The sequence below is a fragment of the Lepisma saccharinum genome, chromosome 3 (genome assembly GCF_977018435.1).
Source record: "Lepisma saccharinum chromosome 3, izLepSacc3.1, whole genome shotgun sequence".
Classification (NCBI taxonomy): domain Eukaryota; kingdom Metazoa; phylum Arthropoda; class Insecta; order Zygentoma; family Lepismatidae; genus Lepisma; species Lepisma saccharinum.
The window spans coordinates 110,270,166-110,295,992 of NC_139231.1; the positions used below are offsets into that span (position 1 = coordinate 110,270,166).

Below are 25,827 nucleotides of genomic sequence, written 5' to 3' on the forward strand. Positions count from 1 at the left end.
GCTATCGTTATCCATATACATTAATAGAATATGTTAGTGAGAGACCGTATGTTGTCCGGTGAAACGAAGAGTCCATGTCACACTTAGAGGTTCTTGTCGGGAGTCACTGGCCGCGTGCAAGTGGACGATTCCCATGAAATTATTTTCTGCATTTTCTCCAAAATTCGTAGCTGGCGCACGAAACCTTTTTTTTTTTCACGGCCGCACTAACGCTCCAGGAACATGGGAGCCATAGATTTCGCGCGCACATACACAATTCCAGTAAAAAAACACTAAAAACTTTCTTCTTGTCCCCCGTGAGATTCTGAGCTCCATCAAGTTGGGTACCCAGAATATATAGGCCGCACCTGATTCGCCCACTGTATGTTCAGACAGGCTACAGGTTCAGAAAGTACACTTTACAGTGCGATTTGCCTTACGGTGATCGAACCTGGGACGCCTCGATTACAAGCGTTATAACTAGGTTATTGGGAAGTTCCTCCTTGCTTCCTGTCAGTTTGAATCGCCCCACATATAATACGAGCTTCTACTAGACTCAAATAAAGGGAAATTTTCCAAGCCTTCAAAGATTTTTATCTATATTGGGCTCCTGCGTATCCAGAAGCATTCGCCTTTGGTGCGAGTGGTCCCGGGTTCGATTCCCGGTGGGAGCCCCTAGAATTTCGGCGTTGACCCAGCGCCGTGAGGACAATAGGGGATCTTTTGGCAAGAAGTAGTAACCAGAAAACAGCTGCAATGCGATGACCTCGCATCACTCAATGAAAAAAGCCGATCTGGTAAGCCCTAACCCTTAGAGAGGTGTTGCACCATGGAGTTTCGTCTTTCTTCATATTACGCACAAATTCTCAACTTGTCCACATTTACGTCACGATAGACCAGAATAAAAGTAACGTCATACGGCTACTGAGTTCTGTGTCTGGAAAGACCCCGTGGCGGAGTGGTTAAAACATCCAACATCGCGCTAGGACGCCAGGGGTACCGGGTTCGAATCCTGGCATGTGCATGGATGTTTGTGAGTGTCCATTCATCAATTTCATCATATCATCACTCATCCCCATCTTCGCAAATTAGTCAAAAGTGGCAAAAGAAGCGAAGTAAAATAAGACAAATCAATCAACCACTTCTGTGTCTGGAGGCGGACAGCAACCTTCACGAAGAAAAATTCATATGGGATTAAATCTGGTGACCGGGGTTGCCACCCATCATCGCGACATGTGCGTCCTATCCAATGTGAAAAGTTTTCACTCACGTACAAATTAAGCCACGTCGACAGAAATGTCGTTACTTCGGGAAAGAACTACAACTGTTTATTGCGTAGCTTATGAGCAGTAAATATCAAAAATGTCCCGCGGAGTTATAACTAACTGTATAATGAACTGGAAAAGGGTGAGCAAACCTCCCGCAGGAAGACTAGGAAGAAAAGAAAAGTGTCCACGTTACGAGAATACTAATTAAATGATATTTTTCTGGTTTCTTGTTTTCCTGGAGATTATAAAAGTTGCAGTAGGAAGTCTGACTCGAAGTTGGGAACGTGTTTCAGAAACTTCCATTCTATTCCTTGTATCCGGAGAGGAAATCTGGGGAAACTTGTTTTCGTTCTGGAGACAAAGAATATTACTTCTGGGGAGAATTTCGTCGCAGAAAGTTCTTTTTTTTTTATCTTCTCATTGGCGGAGGACGGAAGGAAAAGAAAAATAAATTTCAAAAAGTCTTAAGAGAGAAAAATAGCTTTGTTTCGTTATTATCCGCCAACCGTAAAGTAAACTGAAAAAGAAGATAAAAGGAAATTACCGACCGTAATATTTCTGGAGAGAGCGAAAAATATATCTCATTTGCATCAGATAACAAAGCTCATCTACCTCTCGGCTTCCGTCAGAAAATAAGCAAGATTTACGCAGCACGAATTTTTTCCCCTTAGTGTTCCAAACGAAATGATTGCGGGTTTTTCGCCCTTACAAATGTTCCGGTTTTTCAACTATTCCAAATACCAATAGAAAAGGATGCAAAAGTGGAAGAAACTTTTTCTCCATTCACAACCGAAGTTCATGAACTGGGTGTTGTTATTGTCTTTTTAGAGTTCGGTTGACTGGCACGACAATCTAGCAAAGTTAACTATTTAACACAAACAAATCAGACAAGGAAGGGAATTGATATAGTTTCTTTTGTTTTAAATTCACTTTATGCACAGAGGGGGCAATCGGGACTGGACCAACAGTTTGAAGTGCCACCCGAACCACTATGTTCTTCCACCGGGTATAGAACCCGGGACCCCTAACGCTATGAAAGATGCCAAGATTTGGTTGATTATGTCGTACTTGGTTCCTAATGAACATACTAAAAGTCAATTAAAATCGTAACTGTTCTACTGACATATTGGAAAAATGGCCGCCAGTTTTAGTTTATTGATTGAGTTGGTGTTTTAAGTCCACTTTATGGACAGTAAGGCTAATCGGGACTGGAACTACAGTTTAAAGTGGGATCCGAACCACTATGTGTCTCCACCATTTCACCCGGGACCACTTGATTACAAGGTGACGACGCTAGTTTTAGTTTGTGTCTCACAGTTCATTGCAGGTAAGAGATAGTTGGAATAAAAAAAGTAATTTTTAGTTCGGAACACACGGGTGATGTACAGGGTGTGCGAGAAGTCCCGTACCCCTACCTGCATGTATCCTTTTGAGACATTGTTGGAAATTGGCCGGTGTGCATTTGCTTGGGAATTATCTCGTTTTCGAGGTTGGCATCCCTGCTGTTAAGGTTATATAGAACGCTCAACCGAATTCGTATGTCAGTTGTTGTCACATGGTTGACTTGAACGAACATAATCACAGTGTTGAGGAACGGCTACACGAACGACAACGCAAGGAGCAAACTATGTACTGTAACGTACTGTAAAGTAAATACATAGATACATGTATATCTAGGGGTAATATGTACTTTGTAATATAATCTAGGGGTACGGAGACTTCTCGGGCACACTGTACTACGCAGAAATTTAAGTTAAAAAATGGAGGCTCGACCAGGACTCGAACCCATGTCTTTGGCATAGCAATGCACGTCAGTTGTGAACACGGCAGGAAAGCCAGTGACGCAGCTAACACGTATCGGCACTGACACTTCGAACGCCATTCGTGTTACACGACTGGATATGGATGCATATCACACGGTCAGGTGTTCGGATCCCATCGTGAGGGTGTCCGCGATAGTGGGAAATGCACTACTTTTGTTACAAAATGTACTTGCGTGTGACGATTATTGACACACAATAATACACGCGACGCCACTACAAAATATCCCCCACCTTTCCCTCTCCCCATTTTTGGGGCGGAGGACTTTTGCTGAACCACAGCAGAGCATGGAAATAATCCTGATATCTTCTGGGCCTGAACCAGACCGCGGGGACATAACATTTTTAGGTTGCCAGAAATAGGAAGGTAGAAACCGAGTTTATGAAAATAGCCCGTCATTGAATGGAGATAGTAACATCCAAGAGTTCCGTGCAAACTTCAGGCACCAATCATTGACACGCGATAGGTCAACGAAACACGCGACATACATAATGATCAGAAAATATTCAGCACTACACGCGGAAGTGCAAGCGAAAGTTTCAGTCGCAAAGGGGAAGTTTGAAACTTCTACTGTAAGATGTAAGTGATCGGGATAGTTATGATCGTTAGACAATATTGTAAGTAATATTGCAATCAGTGTAGCATTTGAATTCATTATGCTTGGATTTTTAAGATAAAACACAGAGTGTCCCAAAATAGTGTTTACACTCATTGAACGTTAATAACAGGAACCCTAATAAGAGCAAATATGAACTTTTTTCTCGTATCACAGACCTTAAAGTTGTAAATATTCACAATGACCGCCATTGGCAGCAATCTATCGTCTGCCCAACGCTGAACAGATAAGAGGGGGGGAACCTCTGAAAGTAGCCCAGCCTCCACCCGCATGCATTCAGTGCTATGAGCTTGTTGTCCTGGTACCTGAAATTTACACCAGGACGTCATATCCGTTGAATTTCGGTCCCCCCGTATTACTTTCTTCTTTATTTCTTTATTATTTCCAAATGAACATTACATGTATATACGTCGTTGTTCGGAGATCCACAAGAACGATGTTGGTTACACAAACAATACAATTTATATTTTTATTACAATTATACTTTCAGCATTTTTCATTGATGATGAAACATACTGGAATAGGTATATATATATACACCTATATATTAATATTTTTAACCATTTTTTAAAAAAATTGTTAGTTGTTAGTGTGCAAACTAGTGAGAGTAAGAGTTAGTTTTGCTGCTTAGTAGTAATTAGGGTAAAGTAATATCAATTACTGTATATACATACATTGTTATGGGTGATAAAAATGTCAATAACTGTGAAATACCGTAACACCATTCATATTACTTCGAGGCACATATAATATTAACTAATAACAAATTTAATTAATTAAAATGTATGTGTATTCAACATACTTAGAATAAATATAAATTATGTTTCTGTGTTAGTGAGTGAAGATATAAAGACTATCATGCGGGAAACCAGCACGGGGTAGTCGGGTACTGATAATTCTTCAGTGTTGACTAGGAAAGAAGGGTTTCCTGGAGGGCTTCAGGAGATGTTGCCTCTGGGAACGTCGGAAAATTAGGTACATAGATCGCTGAACAGATCGGCAAACAACAGGTATGATGGTTTCCACGGGAAGGAAAGCACAGGTATACTCTATCACCCGAACCTGTGGAGCAAGGATACGCATAGCAGCAGAAAAGGGGGGAAATCGAGTGGGCAGAGCGAATCAATACACGCTGCTGCGAAGGCTGGTAACTGCAGTTGCTTCCTCTGGCATTTTTGTGTATACTAATGCCTACCGCATAGACGGTTGTGACGAAAAAACCTCAGAATGCCTCCACGGGCTATCACACACTAAACGTAGACACTGCAGCTTCAAATAAAAAAAAAGTGCAGTGATGTCATCTTCAATAGTTTCTCTGTTATTAACGTTCAAAGAGTGCAAACATTATTGTGGAACACACTGTATGTAATAAAAATGAGAAACGAACTTATTTTGCGACGTCAAACATCGAAGGGGCGGGACGGGACTTGAGTTTGAAAAGTGATACCAACAAGGAAACACTTGGGAGCCGAGAACATGCCCTGCGTACGCCTACAACAGCAATCACGAAGAGGCTTGTTGTGTTTAGCGTGACTAACACGCAAGTCCTTGACGTTGAAGAAAAAGGGCATCGCGTTTCTACACAATTCGAGAGTGAAAAAAACAGTACTAGATCGGCAGGATCAAATACACAGGAAAGCTACGTCGAATGTTTTTCTTCTTTATGCAGACATCTGAGGAAACAGCTACGTAACACATAATTTCAGTATCAGGTTAGGTTACCAATATGCCTGTATCAGATTACCAATATGCCAAACTCTCACTCTCGCAGCATCCCTTTGAAACTAGAATCCCAGATGCTCTTGGAACCAGAGGAAGGTTCCTGTATATCGAACATTCAGTAAGGAATTATATTTCCTGCACTCAACACAAGGTTGTGTGGCACCTGTAGCAATTATCAGCACCGACATATTTAGAGTAGAATTTAACATTGGATCTGCAAGTTATTACAAAATCCATCAACTTGGGACCTATAACAGTTATCGTTCGTGTTCTTGAATTGTTGTCCATGAATATCATACTGGATGACATGTTTAACAATACGATTTCGCGATTCTCGTGTAATACTGGTGTAATGTGGTGAATAGTACTTGAAAAGAGTAGCGCTCCAACTCCAAGAGAAGCTCCATGCCCCATACTCATTTCTATCCATTTCATTGACATCCTCGATCGTCATTTCTTGGCTAGCCGAAATAGCAGATGGACAATATTACCATCTCCGTCCCCTCAAGGTTCGTGGAATTATCATCTTCCCCGTTGCCATCACAGATCTTTTACTCCCTCCTCCCCACGCTTGAAGCTATGTAAATAATTCCGGTAATATGCTCTTAAGATTTTCTCATTATTTTCGGGTATGCAGGTAGAGAACCCATCCATTTAATGGGTTCACTTAGTCATACAACGAGGACAAATTTCACAATGTGCGTAGATCAGTGATTCTTAACCGTCGGGCTCTGGTCAGGCTGTGGACCCCTGGTGTGCATTATACCGGGCCGCGAGAGATTCTCCTGAAGTATGCGACTTACATCCCGAGCTGACAACTCCCTTGAATGATGGCCTTTCGCTCGGCGTTCACCAGCGTTTATGTCATAATTTATTTATATTAAATTTCAAGGGTACATATTAATTAACGTATGAAGTTAGGAATTTTAGTAAGCTATTTACGAGTAGAATTGTTGGGATCGCGTAATCGTCTTCTAAAAAAACGAATTTACCGGACCGGGGGCTCACCACTGGTGAATATGGCATCAAGGTGAACAATTTTGCTCATCGAGGCCTGGAATATGGAGGTGAGCTCCACACATTCTCGGCCTAGAGGTAGTACGATCGCCATTACTCACACCCGTGTCCACAGATGGGAGGCCGTGAGAGGACCATAGCAGGGACTTCGTAGAAAAAATCCTGCTCAAAACAGCCAAACCCGGAAACTGAATTCTCACGGCAGTCAGACACCTTACCGAATGGACCAACAGGGCTTACATTCACACACCTGGACACAAAAAACGAGGAAGGACATTTGCCCTTATTCGTGCCAATGACGTTACTGTATTATAAAATTATGTCTCGAAAATGGAGAGTTAATATCATTAAATTGCACACCATCGCCGTCATCCGCGCTGTAATTAATGTTGACATATCTGGTCTAATCCAGAACAACTCATCAAATTGGACGTCCATCAATACCGAAAGGTCGACGGCGACCCATTACTATTGATAAACTTAATTAGAAATCCCATTTGGGCCCTTCTTGGGCATCTCTTTCATATACTCGCACACAAATAATATAAGTTTTCGCATAGCACAATGGTGGGCAATTTGCTACTCGAGTCACATCAGGTGCCTTTAAAAATCGATGTCCACCCTAGCGAATGTAACATTATTACATTATTTTGTAGACGAGCAATTTCATTGAAACCAGATTCACAATGTATTGTTGACAGAGTAAATACAGCTCGCACAAATTACCAATTGGTTTTTGTATGCCGTTTATTGTTCACTGCAATCAAAAATGCTACATGGAACAAAACGCACTGTTCAATCCAATTTCCCCAAAAATGCTTGTTTGAGAAGCAATGGAATGTCAAATAGAACTGTCCATTGATGCGAATGGAAACTAAGCAGTAAAAATCTACTAGTCCCCCCCCCCCTATTCGTGGCATTCCAGGTTGATAAGTGTTTTATTTGACTATTGTCAAATCCGAATTCGTCATTCAAACAGTTCATTCCATCTAGTGATTGTTAACTAAAGCGTTTAGCGTAATATAAAACCCAGATTTGAATTTTTCACATTTAATCCAAAAGTAGAACATCTGAATATTTTCGGAACACCTCCAGGTGGCTGGACGGAAAGCTATACTCTGTCCCAGCTATCTATGGAGCAGGCGAACGAGAACAAGTTTCTGCGTAAGTAGTGACGCCAGACGGCTCCACCAATGAACAGTGAGAGGATCGGGATTGCGAAATGGAGGAGAGGGGAACGACTGGAGTTACCTGCTTGCCCTGCTTCGCTTTGCCCACTCGATTTCCCTCCCCCTTCTCTGTCGCTTTGCGCGGCCCTGCTCCACAGTTAGCTGGGACAGGGAATATCGAGCCTGCCAAATGTGTAGAGCGTGAGCAAGAGGGTTAGCGTTAGGTGTTGCGATGAGATGACGTCATCGGCTCACTTCTTGATTGAATGCTTCGGGAGTTGTGAGTCACTCCCAAGGTGCAACTGCAGAACAGTCAAAGATGTTCTGAATAATTTCAATCTACCTGATTAAATATGAGACAGGGCCAGAGATATGGAGTCCTAAATTGAAAATTTTCGACACTTCTTGTACTGTTGCAGTTAATATGTTTGGATGTATCTCGGGAACTAATAACAATAGAAAACTTATACGATACAGTTTTGTTTTAAAGAAACAGTCGATAGTTTAAAAATGTGTAAAGAAAAAGGTTCAGTGTTGCCAATTGAATATCATAGTTTTCATCACAAAAGAGAAATTGCATTTTCCTCCAAAATTAACAGTATATATTTCGGTATTTTTTATTAATAACGTAACACAAGTTATTAACATGAATTCATGTTGGCAAGCTCAGTTCGTAGAACAATGAAGCGGTATGTCAGAGACCCAGGTTTAATTTCTGGTCGGACCTATACTTTTCGCTAAACTTCTAAATGGTGCATCTACTGCGTACCGAAGACAATATTCAACTCCGGCTGGAAGATATGTAACACCATCAACAACACAAGTATTCGGAGTCAATATTCAGCCTCCTCGGTGGTGTAGTGGTAACGCTGTCGCACTGTAATGAAAAGATCCGGGAGGAGGCATATTGTACAGTGATTCGGATCCCACTTGAAACTGTAGGTCCGGTCCCAATTAGCCTACATGAACATAAAGCGGACTTGAACAAACTTTCTAGTCAACACATCCAATTGCAGTCAGTATCAGTCTGGACAATTTCCACACAGGTAAAAGGGCGGAAGCAGGGTGAATCAAGGAAAAAGGGGGGGGGGGCAAGGGCGGCTCTGTAGCGCAGTGAGTTGTGCGGCGATGATTCAGGATTCTAGTCTTAGCCCGGCTCTATTTTCCCATGAGTTTCAACAAAAAGTGAAAGTACTTTTCTGTAAACAATACAAACTATTTTCCCTGCATTCGAGAGCCCATAGCGTTGAAACGAAGCCTGGACGACCAAAAAGTTTGAGAGAGTTGTTCGTGTTCGTCTTCTCTACACGCGCTGAAGGTATATCGATGTTGTACTGCAACGCCCTGTATATAACTATCCCCCGCGCCCCTCAATCTCCAATAACCGTGCTATTTATCAACTGACAATATAAATAAAAGACAAAAGTTCAGAATGTGCCCGAACAATTCACCTGCAGCTTATAGCGATAACCGCTGGAGACACGAAAGTTTATGCAGTCAAAGTGTTAAATTACTCAATTCCCATGGTCCGTGAAATTTAAGGCTTATCTGCCGCAAAGCCGGTGTTCGTGACGGGGCCTCCAAACGCTTGGGGCAAAGAAGCCCGCCTCCGCCAAAGTAAAGACCGCGCGGTATTGGCCTCTGCCTTGCGAATTTCGGAAGGTCACTTGCAATTATAGTAAAAAAAAAAAGTCATCGGGTTAAGCGATGGGAAATTTTGGGGGATTTGAAGGAGTTATGGAGCACGAACGAGAAGACGAATATGAAAAAAAGGAGCCTGGGAACACTAGGAAATTGTAGAATTGGGTCACGCCCGGAGGAAGGTATTGATCACGCATATACTTTCATCCGCGACTAGTCATCTAAGACCCGCAAGCAAAAAGGAACTTAATCCTCATGGAGTAACATTTTACCTCAAATACGGAACTTCCCGCCGAGGTTTTCAACGCTAAAGATACCTTGTTTTTTCTTCGTCGATCTCTCATTATCAAAGATTAAAAAGTCGTAAGGAGCTTAACTAAAGTGCACACGGAGAAAAAAAATATATACTAATTTGACTTTAGTGTCTGTGACAGAAACCTTTTCCCAAGGTCAGAAAATTAACAGTGGATGAAAAATCCTCATTAGTACACAAAGAAAACTTTCTGAAAGAATATTTCGACATTATGCGACGGAAAGGCAAGTGAAAACTATGGATGGCCACATTATCCCGATAATCCGAATATCCGGATAGTACAGAAGAATTTGTAGAAAATCCGTACAGTGAAATACGAACATGACGAATCAAAGAAAATGAAGAGAGCACGGATAAACGATAAAACTGTTCGGATAATGGACACATTCGGAGATCCGGACATTTAGGATAATCCGAAAATCCGGATATCTAAAACACTGATATAAAAATTATCCGATATCTCGATAACACTTTATCCGAATTTGGCCATCCCAAATGAAAACCTTACAAGTCTGCGATCAATTATATGACGGACAGTATGTGGCTCAAATTTACACGAGGTATCAGCTGCCATTTATAAAAAGACCTAACGGCTGCAACACTGATCAAGTTAGCTTGAAAACACAAATTTTTGTCATTGTAAAGACGACGCATCCTCCACACACTTGCACTTACAGTGAAGAGTAGTGTTTCTTGCCCTCTGGAAGCTCAAAACGTATAGAAATTCACCGGTAAATGAAAATTTGTTCTCTCTATGCTTGCTTACCACATCAGAAAGTTTACAAAATGAGGAAACAGTTCGACAATGGCTCAGTTCGCAGGTGGGTGAAAAGACCTTCGCAGTGAGTGCGTCCCAATACAGGTATATAACTCAAAGACTTGAAAATATATGTAAATCAGCAATGGGTCCTTGCTAAAATGCAGCAAACTTGTGCAATCCTTCGTGCAGATATCTACTAAAGTCGTTTTCACGTTCAGAAGACACAATGGGCTCTTATGGGCAATGCTTTTCTTATGGGAAATACGAGCGCGCTGTTGTGAAATTTCTGGATTTACAAATTTAGCTTAAGTAACATCGGTACCTGCAGTTTTGCAGGAAATTTTGTAGAGAATACGATGGTGAACACAAAAAACTGGTAACTTGCTTACATAATTTTATATAAATTAAAAACGCAAATTTTCTGTGAAAACACAATTTTTACATTGTTTTCATTCCTAACGTTGAAATATGCCGTAAAATTGAAGCATTCATTATTAAAAAAATTGACAATGTTTTTTAATTGTCATAGGTGACGGTACTCAGAATTTATCAATACTGTAAAGCATATTTGCATTAAAAAATATTCAAATAAAGTATGTGGAGATTTTTTATATTCGTGCAGTAGAAAATGTCGTCGCTGGCCATTTTTTGTTCTGTAATTCCAAGTAAAAACTTCCAGCGACAAAGTTGTGGAGAAAATAATGAAATTATTTTTTATAACCACTCAAAGGTTCCCAGAAATATTACTTCCATGCATTTGGATTTTCTTTTTAACCCGAACCGCGCGCGAAGTAAGGAGACGTTGTCTGGCCATCTTGAGCTGACTCACCGCAGCATTCCGGCTAATCACCATTAAGTTTTCGAGTTGTTATTTTATTTCCATTCAGTAAAAATATGAACTTCATGCAGTTCGTTATAATAGAATTGAAATTACTTAAATTTAATAATTGACAATTATTTCCAATGCTGCTGTTGTGAGCAACATTAGTGCTGTCGCAAATACACGTTGTTTTTGTTTACATTACTGTCGACATTAATACTGAAGTGAAGATTACCTTTCAGTTTCCAACGTACACATAAATTCATAGACACCATATTAACATTTGAAAGGATTTCCAACACGTGACAAAATATGGGGTTTCAAGATAGAAATATGACATGCCTTGCTTGAGTCATTCACGTCTTATCAGTTCACGTGGGCCATAACTCATTTGTTTGTTTGGGTTGCAACTTGAATCTAACCCATGTGCCAGGTTCCCCTTATTTGAGTGAGAGATTTGCTTTGGTCTGTTTAGAATTTTTCCCTCTCTCGAAAAAGTGTTTTCAGTTGTGTGAGTTTTCAGTGATTTCTGAAGTGTCATATTCGTGCATTACACTCGCGTGTGTAGTGATCGCAATGGATCATAGTAAAAAGGGTAACTGTAACGTTCACAGTATAATATTAATATTAATAATTACATATAATTATCATTATATATACAAAATATGTAACACCTTCATTGTGAAGGAAGGTCATCATTTCCCGGCGACATGAGCTAGTGCTGTATTGGCAACACTGTGCGGTTTCTTCATAAGCGCCGTTGTGTCTTCTGAACGTGAAAACGACTTTAGATAACAAAACAACTCATTTCGTTGTGACTCTCTCTCCTATATTGTCTGCCGGCCCCCTTGGCGGACAGGTTAGCACATCGCGCTACGACGCCAGGGGTCCGGGGTTCGAATCTTGGCCTGGGCATGGATGTTTGTGAGTGTCCATTCATCAATTTCATCATATCATCACTCATCCTCATCTTCGCAAATTAGCCAAAAGTGGCACAAAAGCGAAGTAAAATAAAGCCAATCAATCTGTATCAATCAATATTCTTGATTGATTTGGTTTATTTTACTTCGCATTTCGGCAATTTTTGATAAATTGCGAAGATGGAAATGAGTGATGATATGATGAAAGGACACTGACAATGAACAGCCATGCCCAGGCGAAATACTTTAATGTTTCTATAAGGAATATATACAGTGTGTCATCGTACTAACGTCCACACCTATACTTTTTTCCTGTTCTTTCGTCTTTCCCCATGTTCCTTTCAACGAAAACAAGCGTAAAAATACTAAAACAAAATAGATAAAAGGGATGTCAAAAGTTTGTTTTAAGTCCACATTATGGTCGGCTAGTCTAATTGTTCCCACCGGGTATTGAACCAGAGATTCCTTAATTACAAGGCGACGGCTTTACCATAAAGCCATTGCGGAGGCTGGGACAGTTTACAGTGGAAAACCCAACCAAAGTACAAAGGGTTAACAGTAAGACTTCGGTGAGGTCTAAAAACAAGATGGCATAGATACTACATACACATTGGCGGCGACGATTGAGAACTGTGTTCAGGCAAGTGAACGTCAACATTTGAAAGTACCATATACCTGCTCAACAAGAAGGATCTTTCGAGCGCGCTGCGACCCACGAAGGGACATTGTTTATTAAGTGTTTGTTCATCTAGCGTCGCGGAATAGAGGAAAGACGCACGCCTGCTGATCCCAAACGTAGCCGTGTCCTGCGGTCACGCACGGGACAGACAGTCGAGCATTGATTTCTGGAAACCAGCGACTGGTTTAATGCCGACTCTCTCCACCTGGCAGAGTGCGTGCGTTCACGCAGTTGCAGGTATTGATTGGCGCTCGAGTTTCTGTGCGTTACAGATGTAGAACTTCCGCACCTTTATCATATCAAAAGGTAAAACCAACACAAGGGTGATAGCTGTAATCTCGGATCTAGGAAACCGACAAGTTTCTCGGTCCAAGGTGAGATTTGTTACCCACCGAAAAGGGAAAGGAAGATGTCTCTTGAAGAAGTGCAGACAAGTTCAAAGATAGGTGTGCTCAAATTTTCCATCACCACATTTCTTCAAACGGGGCATTACATGAAAAGTGGTCCTAAATAACAAAATGAATCAATCTTGAAATTATTATTGTTTTTAATTAAATTATGGTTTAAATGTTTGTGAATGCATATAATATGATTATTTCACCAGCATAGGTATAAGCTTGACAGACAAATGAAGTCTAACTTTGCTGCATTTATAAAGCGTCACACATGTAAAACACATTTTTGATAATGCTTTTCATGCATTCAGGCTATGTTATCGTACTAAAGTTCTTTTCATTTGTTAGCAGACACCACAAAGTACTTCATAATTCAAGAAATCGTTCATTACGAATATTTTAATCCAATCGCATACCCAGAAGCTTACATTCTATGTGTGAATTTCACACACGTAACTTCCTTAGCATTAACGTTTTCACAAATCTGACTTCACCACTGAATTCCAGCCCAAAACCGTTACACCACATGCCCCCCTTTCCCATTTAAAGAAATGAAGTTGAATCCAAGATGGCGGTCACCAAGATGGCGGACGTTGTCATGACATGTACCAAAAAGATTCCCCCTAGGCCTAACATATTACTACCATGACCAATTGCTGCAATCTAAACTCCCTTTCATTTTGTAAGGGGTGGTCAGCGACTTTTGACTCACCCTGTACATATCGAGATACGATAGGAGACACTGACAAGTAAAACCCATATGTGTGATTCACAATGTTAACGCTGACATTAAAGTGGCTTTTTGAATAGGACAATTTCTAGAGATCAACGTACCGTACTATTGATTGATTGATTTTGTTAATTTTACTTCCCATATCTACCAGTTTTGGCAAATCGCGCACATGAGGATGAGTGATGAAATTGATGAAGGGCCACTCAAAGGACCACCCATACCCAGACCAAGATTCGAACGCGGGACCTCTCACGCAGATATTACAACACCGCCGCCACGGAGGTCGACACGGCATTAAGACTTTAATAATATGACGCATTTCTAGCAACCGCTGGTTCTAGCAACTACTAACTTGATATTCTTTCGTTTTTTGGACATCGTTTATGGCTACCAAGAAAAATCTAACTTGATGGTATCTCATGAATTAAATATGGTTTAATTAACATTATGTTCAGTGCTCAATTGATGGATTCAATGAGGTTATTTTATGTCGCTTTTCTGCCACTTTTGGCTAATTGCGAATATATATATATATATATATATATATATATATATAGTGATATGACGAGATGGATGAAGGGACAAACACGTATGGACGACACAATACAATTTCTACAGAGGATTATGTTAGCTGCAGGTCCAGGCGCCATAGATTCGTTAGTCTGCCACAAGCAGTCCACGTGGGTGTCCTCTGAAAAGGTCAACCCTGTGTGTTTAATGTTATTGCTACTTGTTATTTGAAAATAACAGCAGAAAAATATTAAAACCCAAGCATATAATCTAACTATCTTTTATTATTTACTTTATATATACATATAAATGTATGTATGTGTGTGTGTGTGTGTGTGTGTGTGTGTGTGTGTGTGTGTGTGTGTGTGTGTGTGTGTGTGTGTGTGTGTGTGTGTGTGTGTGTGTGTGTTTGTTTGTTTGTTCCGGCATAACTCTCGAACACCTGGAGCAATTTCAACCAAACTTGGCACACGTATCACTTGCAGTCTGGAAATAATGCTCTTGGGGTAAGACACCCCTGGCATCCTTAGGGGTGGGGTGGGAAGGGGTGTCATGTAAAAATAATCCAAAACGACCGATATTAAATTCAGCACAAACAGACATCCATGACTCTATGCAATCGCGCACAACGATAGTGTTTCTCGGGTTGTCTGACATTCAGGCTGATATGACTGACTGTGTGTTGCGAAAACTCCCGATATTAGTGTGAAATCCATAGTGTTCGGAGTCGCTTCCAATGCCGTTCAACTCCAAGTTTATCGGCATGGGGGTGAGAGGGGTTAAAAATAAAATGCCACACATGACCTAGATTAGTGTCGAATCCATAATTTTCGGAGTCGCTAAGCTAATTGGTGACATTCACGATTACATTTAAAATTAGTTACATTTTACACTATAGTTAGAATTCATTATTTTCCTGTTTAATACAAGATTGGGATAAATAAATACAAGCCGGGTAATCAGCTAGTTGTGTTATAAATTTTCCGACATGCACAATGTGATAACATAATGGAAGATACTCGAGATCCTCGGCAATAAAGATCTGAGAAAAGAGAGTAGTAGGAGTTAAAGTAAAGTACCAAACACATAGAAGCTTATACCGTGTGTCCCACGTAAAACCGGCCGCGCGCGTTTCCTTGTTTTACGTGGGACACACTGTATAAGGATCGTTAGCTGCGTGTAAACGTAGACCATTGAGTGTGGTACGAATTTGCTGCATTGCCGACTCGGTGTCCTAGAGCGTTATGTGGTCGATTTTCGATCTCGCCACCGAAGTTCCCAGGTTGTGAGTGTCCTCCATCAACTTCATCTAATCACTCATCCTCGTCGTTGCGATTAACCGAAAGTTGCAGAAAAACGATTTTAATCGCCCGAGCTGAAGTGAATTAGCCGTGCGACCGCATGGCGTAACATTCGATAATGTCCTCTGAAGCTCCGGCGTTGATTTAATGAACGGCATCGAATTCCGCGAGTGGCATTATAGGACAACCGAGAGATAAGACATCGATCACTGGTATTGGTCACGTGTCCAATTGGGAGGGAGGGGCGCATTAGCAAAGTTAAGCGATCCGGCGAGAACAAAATTACGAGCCACGACCGAGGGGGTAAATGCGTATGTCAACCTGTATGTACGCGGAACAACCCTTGATGCAGAGGGATTCGATTGTTGATGTGGACGGCGACAGCGGAAAGCTCTCAGCAGAGTGCTTTTTGCGTATTGAAACGGGATCCGCCCCAATGTATCAAAACGCCCGCCGATGGAGCGAGGCTTGTTAGGCGATGCTTTTGTCGTTCGTCATCTTGTGCCTGCATTGATTAAGTGTACACCGTAATCCTGTTAACGTGAAACGTGTTGGGTCTGCGTATCGAACCTCTCCAAGCGACCGCTTCAGCGACATAATTCATGTATTAGTTACGGGTTTCCCAGGTTAAATTTCCCGAATTGCAAAAATGTGTTCTTCCCGAATTCGCCGGCCCCCGTGGCGGAGTGGTTAGCACATCGCGCTACGACGCCAGGGGTTCCGGGTTCGAATCCTGGCCTAGGCATGAATGTTTGTGAGTGTCCATTCATCAATTTCATCACATCATCACTCATTCCCATCTTCGCAAATTAGCCAAAAGTGGCACAAAAGCGAAGTAAAATAAAGCAAATCAATCAATCAAATCTTACCCAAATTAATGTCTCTTACTTTTGGATGATCGCGACGATGAGGATAAATAAAAATTAACCATAATTGGCAGATCTCCGCCACTGAACGTGCTCTAATTGTGTCATTACAAAACATTTGCAACAATGTTTGCTGAAATATATTGAGATATGCAGTCATTTTTTTTTAAAAAAAATTACAAGATCCAGTGTAGGTACATGGTAAAAGAATTAACTGAAAAAATAACGGTTTAAGTACGTTAATTTCCGCTGCCATCCAACTAACATAAAAAATTAGAATGGCCGTTTTTAAAGTATTCAAAGTTATGAAATTTGTTTGAAGTCGACTTTATGCGCGATAGGCTACTCGGAACTGGACCTACAGTTTAAAGTGAGATCCGAAACACAATTTGCCTTCACCGGGTATTGAACCTGCGACAAGGCGACAGTGTTACCACTATATGCCATCGGGAACTCCCTTTAAAGTATTAACTATCATTACATAGTTACCCTAATGTAATCCTAATGATTCAATTTTAAAAAATATATTTCTGGACCAGTTAATTGTAATTTATAAGCATTAGCTACATATATTTATGCATTACAAAACATTAACATTTTAATAAAATCGGCTGCGTTTCGTTTTTGTAAATTAACACACAGACTCACAGACTTTAACGGTTGAATACCGTCAATTTTACGGAAACTCTAATAGTGTACCTGGCTCCCCATTCACTCAAGTTTCCGGATTCCCTCTTCTTATTAAGATTAAGGATTGGTGCGCGGAAAGGTATATTTTCAGCTATGGAGATAAGAATGTATTTAAAATGTGTATGTAGCAGAAAGGGACTGTAAAACTCCATTTGCATGAGGGATTTTCGCGTCATTTTACCGCCTGTCATTTAATTTTAATTGAAATCACTTTCACGTTACATGTCAAACACAGATTTTCTTTTTTGAGTCTCAAGTAACTCGGGTGCAATTTTCTCGACGAAACATACAAAAGCCATGAAATCTCCCTAACCTAACTAACAAACAAGAAATAAAAAAATAACGAAGTATTTTCTCCCCCTTTTCCCACAGACCGGTGAGACGAGAACAATATTTTACAGGACATATGTCGTATAGTGCGTGAAATGTAGGGGAGAGTTTGGCACACTGTAACCAAAATACAATGTTGTAGAACTTACAGCTGCAGGATTTCCATTTCATTAACAAAGATTTGATATGCCTACCAGTACAGTCATGACACTCCTGGGTTGTAAAAATCCCATAGACTTTCAATGGAGTTGTTACAACCCAAAAGTAACAATACAATAGGTATCACTTTCCCATTTTAAAATTAAGTTGTAACACTGAAAATTATTGATGAATGACATAACAGTATATATATATTATAGGGAAACAATTATTTTTCACTTTCCCTCGTTAGGGAGATGAAATGTAGGTTCTGGGAAAGAGAATCCAGGATGAGGGAGGATTCCTGGCTTAACCCTTCTATTTATACGCTGCTGCAAATTATCGGCAATTTTGCCAATAAACCAATATATTGATATCCATTTATCGACAGATACCACTTTTTCACGGCTCCTCAATACGAATACAGTATATCCATAGGTCGATTAAAAACAATCGTGTTGTTGATTTTGGAGTTGTATTTGACGGAATATACGCGAGAGAGAGAGAGAGAGAAATGAAAACCTTAAAAAGACTTACAAAAATTATAAGACAGACCCTGAAATTTACATAAAACGTCCTCAAGACTGCAACGATGATCAAGCCAGCTCCAAAACGCCAGTTTAAAGATGCAAGCAATGGTTTCTTACCCTCTGATGGCTTAAAACCTACAGAAGTATCTCAGGAAATAAAAATGCAATATGCCTGTGCATGCTTACCATTTCAAAAGTTTACGAATGGAGGACAAAGTTCGGTAATACCGTCACCTTGCGGGCCAGATGGGAGGAAAGACCTCAGTGGAGCGTGAGTGATTGCACTTGCATCCTGAAGATATTTTTTTTTACCAGAGGTAACCAGGTAATTGCCGAGTACTTTAAAAAGTACGTGTATGTACGAGTCCATACTGAAATAAGGCACATTTGTGCAATCGTACATGCAAAAAATATACTAGGTAAAATCAAATAAGACAAGAAACATTGCAAACTTGTGCAACCCTACATGCAAAAATCTACTAGATTAAAACAAATAAGATGGTAAGCATTGGAAGTTCGAGACGCTAAATGTAACTTTGCATTGGAGAAGGGAAATTTTCTCGTGGAATTGAAAAGTAAATTATTGTAGAGAACTCGCAGCAAATCATGTGGATTTTGTGCGGAAAAGTATTTGTTAGGTTGCAATGTGAAATCGATAGTAATCGTCGACTCTCGCGAAGTTACAACGATGCGTGTAAATGTTCAGAGTTAACACCTAATTACCTGTTACACATTCACTCTATTTCTCTCTGCATTGATAGTTACAGCACCTGCGGGATTTCCACGCTTTCAGCCGAACCGAATCAAAGGTTTGCCTCAAGTTAGGACATGGCTAATAAGTGGCTGCGGGCGGTAAATTAAAAAGTACAAAATTTTCCTTTTTCGAAAAATAAAGTGCAGGTCATACCTTTCTCAGTTCTGTTCCTGTGTGGTAGAGAAAACAGGAAACAGCAACCGATAACGTTACTCTTACATTTGCTACACTTAGTTTCAATGAAATTCCATATTATACTATGTATACGTTAAATTTGTAATCAGACACCAACCAGAATTACTGCATATTAAGATTCATATAATAAATAAAAAAATGAAGTATTACACCATCTTAAAAGGAATATGAATATTGGAATTCTCAAATGGCTTGTAGAAGAACGATGCTAGTACATTGGCGACAAGAATGTAAATTCACCAAACATCTCGTCTTTTATAGGTATGGTTTGTTATATTCACCCTGGTAACAGAACTTATTCCCTACTAATTTATAGGATACGTTATCATTCACCAACTACGGCTACACACGTCATATTAATCTAACAATAAGGAGTTCTGACGTAAAACAACATAGGAGACGTCTGAAACAAGTCTCCCTAACCTTACAAATACGCAACCACAATACACCACTATTTCTTAAGCCTCTCCGATTGTAAAGTCGTTGGCTTGTAATTCAAGGGGTACCGGATTCGATACCCGATGATGCACGTAGTGGTTCGGATCCAACTTTAAACTGTAGGTCCAGTCCCGATTAGTCTCTCTGTACACAAAGTGGACTTAAAAAAGGAACTCGCATAAACCACAACCACAATTTATTGCATTGCACAACCATTCTTTTTCTAGTCTCGTTTAATAATTCAATATTGAATGCACGTGAAATCAGACGAACAGAGCTACGTTTATCGTGCAACGGCGACATATTTCACGGGCACCAATCAGACATTGGCCAATGGTTATTTGAACCAATAACGGTAATGATTATCCAAATGAGATTAAAAAAAAAACACCAATGTAACTAAAATACAACGGAAAGGAACGAAATATGATCAGCGGTGATTCACGTACGTGGAACGACCGAGTACGTAATATTTGTAAAAAATAAAAATAAAAAAAATAATTTAAGGCTTTGCTTTAAGCCCACTTTCTGAACAGATAGGCTAATCTGGATTGGACCTACTTTTTAAAGTGGGATCCGAACCACTATGTGCCTCCATCGGTTACCGAACCTGAAACTCCTTGATTACAAGGCAACGACGTTACCACTACGCCATCCCAGAGGCCCACACAGCACTTGAAAGAGACCCTAATAATAATGGTTAAAGAACGGCGAAAGGCAAGTTGTTTGGGCTTAATGCTACGGGGTGGGTTTTATAATTATGCAAGGAGCGTTATAATGGGAAATGGAACTGCTTCAAGAAGCTGCTTTGCAAGCCTGAATACCAGGCGGACTTATGAAATTAACATCCCCTGTTCCAGAAGCGAATGAACCTCACACGATAACGTCAGCCAACGGAGGCTGTTGTCGACAGCGCTCACTTTCATAATTTTGTTGGGGGTTAATATTTACTGCAACGCTTATCCCACCAATTCCGATTAAGGCTAAGAATATAATGCACAATGAATAACAGGAATACACAAAAGTCTAGAAACGTAAAGTCGTCTCTTGTGCCCTCATCATGCCAGGGAGTAACATAGTGAAAGAAAGGAAAGGGGGGGGGGGGAAGTTTGGACCCCACACATTCTCGAAATTTTTACCATACTGAAGGTGGTGTGATCGACAGCAACTGAAACTGGTATCTATAGGCATTAATTTGAGACTAGGTAAGCCCCAAATATATTGTTGCGAAATTTTCCACCTAAAATCCCTCACCCTGGAAAATGAACATAGAAATGTACAGTCACAGGCAATAAAATTGAACAACTAGATCCTGAAAGTGTCGCTTTCCTGCAAGGCGTTATGTGTGTTGCTTAACTGAAGGGCGGTGGTAGAAGTTGCCAATGGAAATTTGATATTAAAATCCACTTATCGCCGTCGAGTTAGGCAACGCACATAGCACCTTGCAGGGAAGTGAGTATTTCAGGATCTAGGTGTCCCATTTTTATTGCCGGTGACTGTACAAGATAGACATTTGAGGGGAAAATGCACCGTCGACGTCATCAGTGTTTCAAAGGCAACAGATGACGCACAGGTAAATATGGAGAAACCAGAACTTGCTCGGTAGCTCAAGTTAGTAGAGCAATGGCACGGTATGCCAGACAACCGAGTTCGAGTCCTGGTCGAGCCTGCATTTTTCGCTGAAACTTCTACATAGTACATCTCTCGTGTGTGCCAAATCGTAATCGTAACGTAACAAGTCACAAGGCCAGAAAGCAGACGCCAAATCGAGTGTTACATAAGCGCAATAATAATTTCACAATATAAGTCACAGTTTAGAAGCTAGCTCAGCACCACGCTCCGGTCGCCTTCATCCCCTCAAAGCAGACAAGAACCACAGTTGCTCATGGCCTCTAATCAGCCACACCGGGAATCGAACGTGGGTTTTCTGCGCACGACTTGCATCGTGTTTGCCTGTAGTACGTGTAAGTTCTCAGTTAAAGCTAGCAAAAGAGAGATCTTATCGCACAAAAGGAACAAACTACGAAAAAGTTAACTATAAAAGAGCAAAGTACACGATTTTATCTAGTCCTCTTTAAGGCAGAAGTCTTTACAGAGGGTGTGTCCGCGAAAGTCAATGAGGCATCGAATCAGTCTACACAGTTGCCACAATTTGCCTAACCACATCTAGACAAGAACCGTTGCAAGTATAACAACGAATAAAGCACAATAAAAGCAAACAGGCAAATCATCGTGTAGAAGATCCTTTCTCTGGCTACCAGGGAAGGGAATTTTAACGTTCTTTACGCAGACGACGCTAATACAACGGCAACAGCGCCCAAGTGACGTCACACAGAGTAGTGATGGGAACAGCAAAGTTACAACAAAGGAAGTATAGAATACCACCATTCAGTTTGTAGGAAGATCACATCCGCGGCAAAGGAGAACAAACGGGTTTTCTTGAAGTGATTTCTCCACACAAAAGCATATTCCTCGTTGATCATGCAAAACCCTCAGTAACGGATGTAAACACAGCTTCTTACACTAAAGGAGCAACAGAGTAATTGAAAATAAAATCATACGAAATACATATTTGGACGTAAAAGCGGTGGAACAACAGGTGAGTGGAGGATATTACATACCACAGAACTTCACAATTTGTATTCACCTCTTACTGACATTAGAAATATTAAAGCAAGAAGATTACAGAGCGCAGGCACGGGAGAGGAAAGGAATGTTTACAACATATGTGTTGAGATGAACTTGAAGAAAATCTTCAAGGATGGCAAAGACTGAATTAATCTTGCCAGAGATGCCTACATGAAAAGCTTTTACTCTTGTGGCAATAAGCCTTCTGTTTTAGAAATGCCAGAGAGTTAGGTTAGTGCGTGAGTACGTGTTTCTTTCTTTCTTTCTTTCTCTCTCTCTCTGTGCGTGTGTGTGTGTGTGGGAGGGGGGGTCGGTGAAGTCATTAATATCGTGAAGACTATTAGTATTGTGTATCGTGAAGACTATTAGTATTGTGTATCGTGAAGACTATTAGTATTGTGTAGACACTATTATCTGCGACAAAGAAATATCGTATCGCACTGTTTATGGTGGTATCTTACGGACTGTCTTTTTCCAGAAGCTGCTTACATGGCCAACTTCCGAGGTCAAAGAGTTTACGTAGGACATTACGAATCAAGGAGTCCTAGATTTGAATCCTGAGTTAAGTACTGAAGTTCCAATGTCGACTTTTATGCTCGCGTATATTATGATTAGACGACGGTACAAAATGTCAAGCTATAACTGTGCCATAAAGGCACACGGGGATGTGGTGGTAGGACCCCACACATTATCAACAACGACCGTAGTGAAGCACCGCGTTCCAACCTCCTTTACTCTCTAGATACCCACTGTTTAGAGGATGTTTGTTTGATTGAGTTGGTTTATTTTACTTCGCTTTTCTCCCACTTTTGACTATTCGCGAATGAGGATGTATGGCAACAAGATGAAATTTATGACGAAAACATTAACAAAGAACATCTATGCACAGGCCGGGATTCGAACCAGGGACCCCTGGAGTTGTAGCGCGGTGTGCTATCCATTTTTCCACGGAGGTCAGCTGTTTAGAACTTGCATGTGCCACTTTATGCAGAAAAAAATCCGACCTGGCATCACCCACCTAGAGAATCGAACCGATGTCTTCCACGTGGCAGTCAGACGTCCTACCGACTGGGCCACCATGGCTTTGGGAATTGACGAGGGGAGCGAACGGTCATGCCAAGAGAGGGACTCGAATACGGAACCTTCGGTGCCATGATCGGCCAACGAGGTGGCTGACTAACGGGGACCGAAAAGAAGCAGAACAATCGCGCTTACCTGTAGGTAGGATGACAGCTGTACAGGTAGCTGGCCGCGCCGTGGGAGGTGGCCGCGGGCACGCAGGTGAGGCTCGTGCTGCGACCGGATCCAGCAGAGGCCGCCGTGCCGCTCCGCGACTCCCGCTTGTTCATCTGGCAGTTGAGCTGGCTGGCACTGGCACTGTGCAGCCTCTTCGGGGAGTTGAGCCACACTTTTCGCATCTTGGCAGCCGACGTCACCACATTCCACACGCACTCGCACACGCTCACGCAGGCGGCGGTCACGGCGGCCCTCAGTCTCTCGAGTTTCCAGACGCACACCGCTGCACCGCACCGCACCGCACGCGCACCGCGGGTCGAGTGGGGCTCCGACGGCCGCAGTTTACACAGGCCTCCCCGAGCGATCGATCTGCAAAGGCGCGCGCACACGAAAACATTCGCATCGGTTCTCCCTTCCACCTCCGAACGCTCCCGTGTAAGCCGACTCCTTTTGTTATGAAAATCCCGACATGCTGACCAACATAGCAAAAACATAACGGGGCGATAAGATGACCTTTTCTTCTGCAGGCGTGCGGATTAAGCGGTGATGTCCACCCGCAGTTTCTGACGTAAGGTTGTCGAATATTAATACACATGCCCAGGAGATTCCTGAATGAGTGATTTATTTTATTTAACGTTTCTGCTACTTTTTGGCAGAATTGCCAACATGAGGATGAATGGTAAGATGAAATGTATGAAGGAACAATCATATGGACAACACAACAGGAGCCGCACAGAGGATTATACTGGTTGCGAGTCAAGACACTAGTCTACATAATGTATTCTAGCGTGTACTGCGTGGAAAATTTTACTTTGCAAGTGGCAAAATTTCCCTTTCTTACTCAATTTTTCCCTTCATCTAAATAAATCGTATACCAATAGTTAATACGATTAATAATACAAGTAATAATAGTAATAGCAACAGTAGTGCTTTACGTTGGTCCACGTTCGTATACATGAAAAATGTTAAAACAGATTCACCATATAGCCGGCCACCGTGGCGAAATGGTTAGCACATCGCGCTACGACGCCAAGGGTCCCAGGTTCGAATCTCGGCCTGAGCATGGATGTTTGTGAGTGTCCATTCATCAATTTCATCACTCATCTCTATCTTCGCAAATTAGCCAAAATTGGCACAAAAAGCGAAGTAAAATAAAGCAAAACAATCAAAATCTATCATGTACATGCTTAAGCCAACCTTTTTTTCTACCGGGCCAGATGCACAGGTTCTAATCCTGGTCAAACATGATATTACAGTTGTGTATAAACATGATTTTACAGTTGTGTATGTTCAATTATTCTCGTCGTCACTATTAACTGAAGATGTACAAAAGCGACGTGATATGAACAAAATATAAAAACATACATTATGCTCATACTCAAAGGAGTGCAAATAACAAGTAACACACAAGATTTATAGATATGAAACTAGCATCTTATATAACATAACCTGAAAAATGTTGAGTCTGTTGTCTTCAAATTTCCCTGAAATTTTGGTTATTTTTAATCGAAATTTCCCTTTTTCGCCTAAAAATGCAATCAGAATTACTCTTCATGTGGCAACACTGGGAGGGACGATGACGTTTGGGTGCCTTGAAAAAGGGACTCGAACCGGAACCTTCGGTGGAGATATCGTGAGACAACTTTCAACGCGTTCGTTAACGAAGCTGGCACATTTAGCATATAACAGCGTTTATTGTTGCTTCACTTATGCGCAGATAGTCTAATCTAGACGGATCTGCAGTTTAAAGAGGGAACCGAACGACTGTGCAACGGGTTTCCACCAGGGACCAAACTTAGATCAAATGATCAGAATTTGATCGATTGATTGATTGATTTGGTGTTTTAAGTCCACTTTATGCACAGTAAGGCTAATCGGGACTGGACCTACAGTTTAAAGTGGGATCCGAACAACTTGTACCTCCACCAGGTATCGAACCCGGTACAGTTTGATTACAAGGCGACGACGCTGACACTGCGCCATCGGGTGGCCACCAAGTGATCAGAAGACGACAGCGGTAGCTACTACGCTATCGGGGACCACGGGCGTAAAATACAAACCGAAACTAGAACATAACACAACAAAAACTTGGGAGGGGGGGGGGTTAATCAGTGCTACAACTCTTTTCCTAAATCAAACTATTTCCCGCCGTCTCGAGAAAAATGAAATTTTGTAAAAATCAATTTACAAAATACTATTGATGGAATGAATGGAAGTAAGGAAGGAATAAAATAACATTAAATCATATAAAATTACATTAGGCAACATTACGTTAATAACTTTGTAAGTTACTGATTGTTCATTCCCAAGTCAAATTAAAAAATGTTAATAATAGTTTAAGGGAAAGCAAAAAATGCC

The 25,827-nt window shown here is 41.1% G+C and overlaps 1 protein-coding gene across 3 annotated transcripts in view; it reads right to left on the reverse strand.

Annotated features, from left to right (window-relative positions):
• The window catches only part of LOC145985301 (kelch-like protein 5), a 297,996-nt gene that overhangs the window by 143,416 nt on the left and 128,753 nt on the right, over window positions 1-25,827 (reverse strand). For 2 of the 3 annotated variants that reach the window (XM_083119152.1, XM_083119151.1), the window contains exon 1: window positions 23,449-23,766. The exons of the other annotated variant lie outside the window; for it this stretch is intronic. In XM_083119152.1, coding sequence (XP_082975278.1) covers window positions 23,449-23,651 — 203 coding nt within the window. In that variant the 5' untranslated portion in view covers window positions 23,652-23,766. Of the gene's footprint in view, window positions 1-23,448; window positions 23,767-25,827 lie in introns of those variants that run through there. 3 annotated transcript variants of the gene reach the window in all.